General features: G+C 42.0%; 1 protein-coding gene across 2 annotated transcripts in view; it reads left to right on the forward strand.

Annotated features, from left to right (window-relative positions):
• Nucleotides 1-10,141, forward strand: part of PARP9 (poly(ADP-ribose) polymerase family member 9) — a 29,312-nt gene extending 19,171 nt beyond the window's left edge. For both annotated transcript variants that reach the window (XM_015558483.1, XM_006755322.2), the window contains exons 8-11: nt 287-664; nt 3,951-4,087; nt 4,936-5,110; nt 9,356-10,141. In XM_015558483.1, the coding sequence (XP_015413969.1) occupies nt 287-664; nt 3,951-4,087; nt 4,936-5,110; nt 9,356-9,732 (1,067 nt within the window). In that variant the 3' untranslated portion in view covers nt 9,733-10,141. The remainder of the gene's footprint in view (nt 1-286; nt 665-3,950; nt 4,088-4,935; nt 5,111-9,355) is intronic.
• The last annotated feature ends 771 nt before the right edge of the window (nt 10,142-10,912 follow it).

Consider the following 10,912-nt stretch of genomic DNA (forward strand, 5'->3'; position numbering starts at 1 on the left):
AATAATTGGTACATCCAGAGTGAGATCACAAGGTGAACTCATCTGTGAATTGATAAATGCAACACAGAAGGGGCAGGACATGATAAACCCAAACTCAGGGAAACTGTAAACCATACATTAAAATTTCCTTTATACCCAACACAGCTCTCAGACAAAGTACTTAATTGAAGCTGCCACAGCCAACAACAGTGACAATATCCTGGGGCAAACACTGGCCATGGTGTATTGTTCTGCTCTGGTTTAAAACCCACCTGTCTTCTGTGGTTGTTTATGATAATCTTTTCAGTCCCCCAGGAGGTCAGAGGGAACCAAGAAAATGACCTAAAAGCTAAATCTCCTGCCATCCATCTGATGGGCTCTAACCAGGAAAAAATGAGTGAGGCCGAAGAATGGATCCAAAGGATACTGACCCACCAGGATAAGCACATCATTGAGAATAATCATATCCTCTCCCTTGGAAAAAAGGAACATGACATTTTGTCTCAGCTTCAGAAAACCTCAAGGGTCTCTATCACAGAGACTATCAGTCCAGGAAAGGCAACTTTAGAGATTAAAGGAGCCCAGGCTGACCTCATTGGGGTGGTTATGAAAATTGAACGAATGCTGTATCAAGTTCAAGAGGAAATAGCAAAAAAAAAGGAGCGAGCCCTTTGGAGCCTGGCAGGTGAGTAACTTACTATTTAGTTGGAAAGTCAGCTCTCCCAGCTGTCCTTTTGGGTGTGATGATATATGTCTGTATGTGGATAAGAGAGAGAATGGAAGAGAAAAGAGAGCAAACTGCAGGTTCTGTGCTAGGCCATAAACTTTTATAACCATTTTGGGGCTCTGTTTCTACCAGCAGGGTTAATTATTAGTAAATGAACACACACACACACACACACAATTGGATTTATTATGATGACTTGGATTACCTAAGAGGCAATTACATGGAAAGCCTAGGGTAACCCACTCCTAGGCAGTGGGGGGAAAAAACATATCTAATTCTGCAGATGGAGCGTTCAAATGTAGACACATGCCACTGATTTTTTAAAATTGAGTTTTAGTGCATTTATCTGTTGCTGGAAACCTTAGGAACCCTAAAATTACTTACTTTGAGCCTTCTCACCAAAATAAATTATTAATTGGTACTATTAAGTACATGCAAACAGCACCCATTTAGTGGAGCAAAAATCCATCGGGATGATGGGGAATTGAGGTCTGCAGAGATCCTTTTAACATAGTCCTAGAGCTAACTAGGAAATTATACCATTGGAAACACCACCTTAGGAGACAGAGGCATATTTCATTCACTTATTCAGCTAATGAATATTGCATCTATGATATGTACCAAGCATTGTTCTAGGTGCTGAGGATACAGTGATAAAATGGACATTGTTTTCACTAAGAATCTAATTGGGGATTCTGAGAAGCAAGCAAGGTTAGTTAGGAAAGAGGGTGAAAGTGCTCTGGGAGCATCTAGGAGAGGCACTCTAACTAGACTTGTATTATAGATCACTGGTTGTAATGTGGAGAACGGACCTAGGACAGCAATTCAGATGCAGGATTTTTTTTTTTAATATATTTTATTGATTTTTTTACAGAGAGGAAGGGAGAGAGATAGTCAGAAACATCGATGAAAGGGGAACATCGATCAGCTGCCTCCTGCACATCCCTCACTGGGGAAGTGCGCGCAACCCAGGTACATGCCCTTGACCGGAATCGAACCTGGGACCCTTCAGTCCGCAGGCCGACGCTCTATCCACTGAGCCAAACCGGCTTCGGCCAGATGCAGGATTTTAAAGGACACCTTATTTTCACCATGTGTTTATAAAAATTATTTAGGCTGAAATGGTCAAAATGAGTGGGAGTTTGCAGTAAATGTTGTATCCACATTCCACAGAAAACTCAGAGTCCAAAAACATGGACAAAAATCATATGCAAAAATAAGACCCAAGGTTGTGATTTCTACTTAGCTTTTAAAGTGTAATGTCTGTGAATATGTAAACCGACACTGATACCTCTCAAGAGAACAAGAGACAAAGAAATATTGATCTCCTGTAAAGCTTGTAGCATCACTTTAACTGCATTTATAAGGTTGAGCCCTCCTCCAGCTACTGGCAACTTAGCCATAGACTAGTCGGTTCCTTGTTCTGCTGCAAAGGTGGCATTTTTAGTAGCTGATGACTAAGTTTTAGAGGTTCATACAGACTCATCCTCTCTTAACCAGATTAGGATCATCATTAACAAAATGGATAAATTTGAAATGAGCTCTTACTACAGAGAACATCAACTATCCAACAGAATAAAATTTAAATGATAGAAGTTAGGCATCACCTCTCTATTGTGTTGTTCTTTTAATCCTTCCTGGCAAGCTTTTCTGATAGCAAGAGTTTGTAGATTTTGAATCTCCAGTGCCCAACCAGTGCCCGGCATGTAATAGTTATTCAGGAAATGTTTGCTGAACTCAAGTCAACTGGACTTAATACTATACTTCATCAATGTGAACTATTCCTCTCCAGATTTCATTTAGAGTCTCTTCCTTTGAAATTTCCTGGCCTTTGAGTTCCTTTGCTATGGTGTTTTGTCCTTCCCGCCTTCCAGATTTACAACTTGACCCTCTAGCACAGGGGTCCTCAAACTACGGCCCACGGGCCACATGCAAATACAAATATTGTATTTGTTCCCGTTTTGTTTTCTTTACTTCAAAATAAGATATGTGCAGTGTGCATAACAATTTGTTCATAGTTTTTTTTTAAACTATAGTCCGGCCCTCCAACAGACTGAGGGACAGTGAATTGGCCCCCTGTTTAAAAAGTTTGAGGACCCCTGCTCTAGCGAGTTTCTCTGGATGTATCATCCTCTTTTTTAGTTAAATTGAGCCCACTCCATTAGAAATGTGCTGGGCATTAGGTCATTTTAGTATACTTGGTCTAAAGTCAAACTCAAACGGGAAGAAAGTAAGCCTTTTGGGGTATTTTCATTTTGCCCACCTGTGCATTTAGTCCAATAAGGAGCTCTTTGGACAATCACAGGTAGTCCCTTGAACTTAAAAAAGGAAGGAAGTTAAGGGAGAAAGGGAGGAAATACATGACACAATTTAGTCTTAATCTCCAAATTTTGCTCTTCTTGCTTGGGAGTGGCATATGAGTGATGTACATGCCAAATATTCTGCCTTGCCCCTTACAGAAGGCACTGGTGAAAGTCAGGTTTATAACTTGGACCTCTTTACTTATTAGCTGTGTGATATTGGGCAAGTCACATAACTGGGTTTTAATTTCCTTATTTGTAAAACTAGAGGCCCAGTGCACGAAATTCATGCAGGGGTCGGGGGTGGGGGGCTTCCTTAGCCCGACCTGCACCCTCTTCAATGCGGGCCCCCTCGAGGGATGTCCTACTGCCTCTCAAAATCTGGGACCACTGACTCCTAACAGCTTGCCTGCCTGCCTGATAGCCCCTAACCCCTCTGCCTGCCTGCCTGATTACCCTTAACTGCTCCCCTGCTGGCCTGATCACCCCTAACCACCTCTCTCTTGCCCTGCACCCGGGACCCAGGATCCCCTCCTCTGGCCATCGCAGGCATCCAGGACCTGGGCTTCCCTCCCTCTGGTCGTCTGCGGGCACCCATGACCCCGGCCAGCTTCACCCAGGCCGGCCGCAGCCACAGGGGACCGTGGACCACAGGGCAGGTGGCTTGTCCCTCTCCCAGGCCGCAGCCCCAGCTGCTGGCGCCTGGGACTGCGGGGTGGGCGGCTTGTCCCTCTCCCAGGCTGCAGCCTGGCTGGTCCCCATTCCTCTCTCGTGAGCTCATTTGTGCCTGGCTGGTCCCCATTCCTGTCTCCCAGTGTTCAGTGTCTGAGCAGTTCTGGCCCAAGGGCTTGAGGGCGTGATGACCATTTGCATATTAGCTCTTTTTTATATAGGATTGCCTCTCACAGAGCATTGAAAAAGTGTTTTGTGTTACTCATGTTTAGGACAGTGGACTGATCAGCAACCAATACACCAAGATGAAATGAAAGAAAATAAGTTTCTGAAATGTCTAAAGCTTTCAACTCCAGAAATTCAGGATCAAAAGAAAGAATTTGAAAACTGTGGCTTGCGGGTTATAAAGGTATATGTAATTAAGGGAAAGATTTGACTTGCCTTGTTATTAATCCATTTGTTCTATAGCTAAAAACAAAACAAAACAAAAAAAAACCTGTAAGCTAGCTGCTCATTTGACCGGGAGTCTCAGAAATAAGATGGAGAGGAGGCTAGAGATGGGCAGATACCAAGGTATAGGAGACAGAAATGATGTCAGGATATACAGAAGCATAGATCAAGACCCAGTTAAAAGCTGCCTATGTTGATGCAAAATAAAAGGACTGGAATAGAACTTATCACACTGTGTTATTATAATTGTGTACCTATTTTTTTTTAAATGTATTTAATTGATTTTTCACAGAGAGGAAGGGAGAGGGACAGAGAGTTAGAAACATCAATGAGAGAGAAACATCTATCAGCTGCCTCCTGCACACTCCCCACTGGGGATGTGCCTACAACCAAGGTACATGCCCTTGAGCGGAATCGAACCTGGGACCCTTCAGTCCGCAGACCAACACTCTATCCACTGAGCCAAACCGGTTAGGCTGTGTACCTATTTTTATCTCTTACTAAACTATGAGCTTTAAGAGGGCAAAGACAGTAAATATATTGTTGGCCATTTCATTAACAGTGGTTGTTCAGTGCAATTTTAGTAAATGAATTTATCAAAGAAGGGGCAGGGAATTTTGAAGAGATAGAAATCAAGCTAGGAGAGGGCTGCGGCCAGGAGAGACCCCTATGTAACTTGAAATGAAAATCAAATTGCATGCAAAGCTATATGCACATTAGTGCCTTTATTTCTGAAGCAGTGCATCAGGCCATTTAAGTAACAGTTCTCCAGTCTCTTATTCAGATTTTCATTCCCTTGGGTTCCAGGTAGAGAAGATAGAAAACATGGTTCTCATGGCTGCCTTCCAAAGAAAGAAGAAAATGATGGAAGAGAAAATGCGTGGGAAAGCTGTGAGCCATCGGTTGTTTCAGCAAGTCCCACAGCAATTCTGCGAAGTGGTAGGCAGAGTCGGCTTTCAAAGGATATACTCAGTGCCCTGCGGTAGGTGTCAGCCCCTCATTATTGGAGCTACTGTGTGTGGGAATTGGTGAGCAGACATCAGCAGAGGACTCTCCACCAATAGCATCTGTTGCTGTGGTGAGGGGATCATTTGCAACTAGGATTTAGTGGTTATGTCATTTGGAAAGGGTCCTTATTTTTATTTTCCTTCATATATATATTTTTTATTTTTTTAAAAAATTTTTTTTATTGATTTTTTACAGAGAGGAAAGGAGAGGGATAGAGAGTTAGAAACATCGATGAGAGAGAAACATCAATCAGCTGCCTCCTGCACACCCCCCACTGGGGATGTGCCCGCAACCAAGGTATATGCCCTTGACCGGATTCGAACCTGGGACCCTTCAGTCCACAGGCCAACGCTCTATCCACTGAGCCAAACCGGTTAGGGCTTCCTTCATTTATTTTGTTGCTGATGGGTTTAATGTTGATGAAAGTATTTGCAGTAAGATGTACAGTTCAGGTTCCCTCCTTTCTGTGTTTATGTGTTCTATAGGCAGAGTACCCTGGAGCTTTTCTTTCTCTTTCTTCCCCCGCTCCTCCCACCCCACTTATCTCAAGCAAATTATTATCACTACCTAACCATCCTAATCCCTTAATTTAAAGGGCATTTTCCTGAACTTAATAAAGTTGGTCTTTTCTCTTCCATTCTCTTCATTTCCTATAGCCTGATAGTGAATGAATTAGATTTCATCTGGCCGGTGAAGTGACTAACATCTTAAGATCCCTCTCAGCTATAAGAGTTCTGTGTGTGGCTTCCATGTCTCTTTTTAGTTGTACAAAAATATTGCATACACCCCTGGCTGGTGTGGCTCAGCAGTTAAGAGTGTCAGCCCATGCACCAAAGGGTCTCGGGTCAAGTGCACATACCTGGTACGATCCCCGTCCCCAGTCGGGACACATGCGGGTGGCAGCCAATTGATGTGTCTCTCACATTGATGTTCTTTTCACCCCTCTCGCTTCCGAAGAGACCTGACACCCCGAACCCCCGGCTCCTTTCCACACTCTCTGAAAAAATGGTATAAACATCCTTGGGTGGAGATTAACAAAACAACAACTTACTTCATTGCTGTAGTGTCCCCTTTAGATCTCTTCAAAGGAGGCCAAGAAGTTTTGTAATTATTGTGGGAGATACCTAGCAATGCAGCTTGGTTTTGCCTGGTCGGTGAAATCCCTTCATCTTTACCCTTCAAAACATGTAGTATGATCCTTGGTTTCTGGAAAGCAAAGAGTTTTTAAATCTTTTTGCCCCAGAGAGAATATAAGCAATACCTAGGGGGAAAGTTGGGCATGCTCAACTCCTGGAGGTAAAAATTGATCAGTGAATCCCCTCCAAGAAATCTTCCAGTGCAATCAGGAAAGTGATGATTGGTATGGTCCTTTCATTAGCAATCTTAAAAACTCACAACTTCTTATGCTCCTAAACCATTGTAACTGGCTTCTCTGCACCCCACTCTTCCCACCCCTCCACACACAATCACCACCTTCTACTCAAATACTCTAAGATCATCACTATCTTCTTCTTTTCCAAATCCAGCGGGTGCCCTCTTTTCAGTCCTGTGGCAGATATGGCTAATTGCCTCTCCATCTGTAACCACCTCTCTCTCCTGACCTGCAGGTCCATATTTCAAACCATCTGTTGGACATTTCTACCTATGGACCCATAGCCAACTCCAGTTGAACTCTTTTCTTGGCCATGTTTTTCCTTAAGACATAGGCTATTTTTTTTTCTTTCTTTCTGATACTCCCTAACCTGGCTGATACCATCACCATCTTTGAGGTCTTCTAAGGTAGAAACTGAATCATCCTCCATTCCTTCCTTTCTCTCTCATATCCAGGCAATCACAGATTCTCTCTTAATAAAATTCTCAGCACAGCTTCACTTCTCTTTTCCTGCTGCCTTAGTTTACCTTCCCATAAGCCTAGATGATTACCAGGTCCTTCTTTGCCTCAAAACACCTCTATTAACCTGTCTTTTTCTCTTCCAGAATTATCGTGCTAAAAAATTACATGCCTGTTTAGCATCTGCATTCCTAGTTACCTAGAAGGTAAAAACTCAGACTCCTTAATTGAGTACAGAAGGCCTTAGCCCCACATTATTTCACCAGCCTCATAACTCACTATGTTCCCCAACACTCTAGCCATGAACGTCTTAGTTTCCTGAGTATGCTGTATGCTCTCATGCTTCTGTGCCTTTGCATGTGGAATGTCTTCCCTCTTCACCCTTGTCAGCCCTGCAAATTCTTATCCCTTTAAGACATAGCTCAAATGGCATCTGCTGGTGGACACCTTCCCCAACTCCTGCAGACCCAGTGAATTGCTTCCTTCTCTATGTTCCTGCACTACCCTATTCCTTTGTTACAGCCTCTGTAACTCTAACAAATACACCAATTCAGTTCTACAAAATTCAGGTATGGGACTTGTTTTCTTTATGGCTGTATAATTGAACTTCACCTACCTTTTATGCTCTCAAGGCAACAGATGTGGAAAACTCCATCTTGACAGGTGAATTCAGTCGTTTCAGAGTGTTCCTAGTCCTTTTGGAGTTTAGACTCAATTCCTGCAAGGTTTTGCCTTTACTTCTCCTCTTCTGACAGTGTTCTCCATGATGGGACAGGCATTGAGGGGAGGGTGGTCTGGTTCATGGCCCCATCAGTCCTCTGCCTCTCAGAGTCCTCTGCTAGATAAAACACCTTTGGCCATTAGCACCTTCCTTTACTTAAATTTCCAGTCCCCTTTGCTCTTAGGTAGGGTCTACACAGGGCACTCTGTTTTTCATGTCAAGGGAATTCCTTTCCAGGCCGTGTTTGTGTTCCTCCTATAGCCCCCGAAGTGTTTGAGTGAAGCTGAAATGTAGGGTCTTGTGTGGAAAGCCTCACCCCTTCTGAAAATCTTCCCCGGCCATTGCTGCTTTCCACTCAGGTGCCAGGCTGGATGAGGGGGCTGCAAACAGCGGAGTCAGGCAATGCTCCCTTCTACTCTGGAAGTCCCCCTAGTTCTTCTGAGGTTTCTGTTGGTTCTTCACCATCTTGACTCCCAGGGCACTCTTGAGAGAGTACGACAGAGAAGTGAGTTCTCGTTATGTCTTCTCTGATTCTTCTCTTCCCAGAAGGTGGAGGAAAGAACATTTATCTTGAAGTGAAAAAACTGCTCTTAGAATACCTTGTGTTGTTCTCTTTTCTGTTATAGGTGGTATAAAATCCATGTGCTGAATCCTTCAGGCTTTTATCCTTTTGATTCAAAAAACTCTTTTCCTCACTCAGAAAATCTAACTGTCAAGGCCATACTTTCAAGACCATATTTTCTGCTTTAATTAAAAATAATTATATATTATATATGATATGTATCATATATATTCAAATGACTTTGTTCTAAGCTTTATATATTTTGCCCCTGTATAAGTAGCAAGAATTCAGTGGGTGGAGGAACAAAGAGTAAGAAGACACTCCCAGGAAAGAAATCTTTGATACTTATCTCAAAATACTTGCTTGCCACATGAAATTGTACTATATTTCATGTGAGGAGTTCCCGTTGTGAACTTTTGAGAATAGCAATCATGTCTTAGTCATTTTTGAAGCTCTAAAGCTGTACGGTCCAATATGGTAGCCATGAGCCAGTCACTTGTGACTGTTGAACATTTGAAATGTGTTTAATCTGAATTGAATTACACAGTAAGTATAAAATATGCACTGTATTTAAAGACCGCTACCAAATAAAAAAATGTAAAATGTCTCCTTAATAATTTTGCATATTGATTACATGTTAGAATGATAGCATTTGGATATAATAGGTTAAATAAATTTATTATTAAATTAATTTCACCTGTTTCTTTTTACCCTTTTTAATGTGGCTACTAGAGAATTTAAAATTATGTGTGTGGCTTATGTTGCATTTCTATTGTTCAGTGCTGCTCTAGAACCTGATACAGTGTTTGGTTAAGTCCCAAGTAAATTAAAGAAAGAAAGAGGAAGGTGAGGGAGGAAGGCGGGGAGGGACAGAAGGAAAGAAGGAAGCTATATTTAAATGTAAGCTATTATTATATTGATGATATCAGTGATAATGTGTCTTAAAGGAACAACTTTGGGTATCTTTGCTACAGACACAGGGACTTGGGACCAAAAAATAGTGATTATTTGGAGGACTAGACAGCGAATATTTATTAGTACCCAAATAGGGCAATATGTTTCTGCAGATCATAATAACCGTTTACATTTTTTGTTCTTTTATCAGACCCACAGTATGGAGCTGGTATATACTTCATCAAGAACCTCAGAAACCTAGCATACCCGGTCAAGAAAACATCTACTACAGATAAGCTGATCTACGTGTTTGAGGCTGAAGTACTCACAGGCTCCTTCTGTGAGGGTCATCAGGAAATTATTATTCCCCCACTAATGAGTCCTGGAGCCACAGATAGACATGACAGTGTGGTTGACAGTAAATACATCCCAGAAATCTTTGTTATTTTTAGTAGTGTGCAGGCCATGCCCCGATATTTGTGGACTTGCATCCAAGATCCTGTATGGTCACAGGATGACTCATCAAAACCAATAATGTATCCACAGTTGACTTGGAGGGAACTCTCAAGAGGTAGCCCTGTTGATTAATCTCCATAGAATTTTAACAACTGGCATGGCCTTGCTTTGTAGAAACTAACCAGTAATGACCATTGATGGCTCAAAGCGTGGTTTGAATGTGTTAAGTGGATTGTTTGTATGGACTAATTGGGTTATTGAAGGGGCCAGTTACATACTACTAGCATCTTAGTCTTTATTTCCTGGGGCTGGGATAGATGTATATATACCATCATCTATTATTCCTCTCCTTCAAGTTCTTTCACCTCCTTTACTATAATAGCAAAAATGTTTTGCATGCAATGAAAAGACTTTTCTAATATATAATCCATTTTATTTTCTAAAGTGGTGATAGTGTCACAAAGCAGGATGATTTTATATTTTCCAGATAATCTTATGCAGTGCTTTTGATAACAAAATAAATCACCTTTGCTTTGAAAAATCACATGTTAAATGAAATTATTTGAAGTGGAAGGACATCGAAAGGCTGATATTCTCCTTATAACCTGTGTGAATTCAGCCATATCAAGCAATGCAACTCAAGTACCACTAGGCCAAATTATTAATTTACCAAATATTTTTTGACCACCAAATGTGTTTCAGTCACTTTATGAGTCCTGGGGATATGATGCTGGACAAGACAAATGTCTTCATACAGCTTTCAGCCTAATTAGAAAGGCAGCTATGGACAACTTAATAAGTATAATTAGAATGAGGAATTACAGATTCTTTGGGAAAATATAAGAGGGAGAGGGACCATGGGTTGTGAGAAGGCTGCCTAAAGAAAGTGAAACAAAAGCAGAGACCTGAAAAATTTGGAAGAGTCAGGTAAGTAAGGGATGCAGCAGATAGGGACCAGAGTCGAAGAGTATTTATGAAGAAAGAATCTACACTAATAAAAGAGAAACATGGTAATTGGCGTATGACCGCTACCCTTCCCATTGGCTAATCAGCAAGATATGCAAATTAACTGCCAGTCAAGATGGCGGCCGGCAGCCAGGCAGCTTGAAACTAACATGAGGCTTGCTTGCCTTAGTGACGGAGGAAACCAACGTTCCCTGCCTGCTGCTGCAGGCCTCTGAGCAGGCAGTTTGAAACATTTTAACAAATACCACCAGATTTCAGCCAGCAGATTCGCAACATTGTAAGCAAAGGCCAGACACCTACTTTCAGCCGGGGAGGCCTAAGAGCTGGAGCCAAGCCTCAAAGCTCA

This window comes from Myotis davidii, unplaced genomic scaffold (genome assembly GCF_000327345.1).
Source record: "Myotis davidii unplaced genomic scaffold, ASM32734v1 scaffold292, whole genome shotgun sequence".
Classification (NCBI taxonomy): Eukaryota; Metazoa; Chordata; class Mammalia; order Chiroptera; family Vespertilionidae; genus Myotis; species Myotis davidii.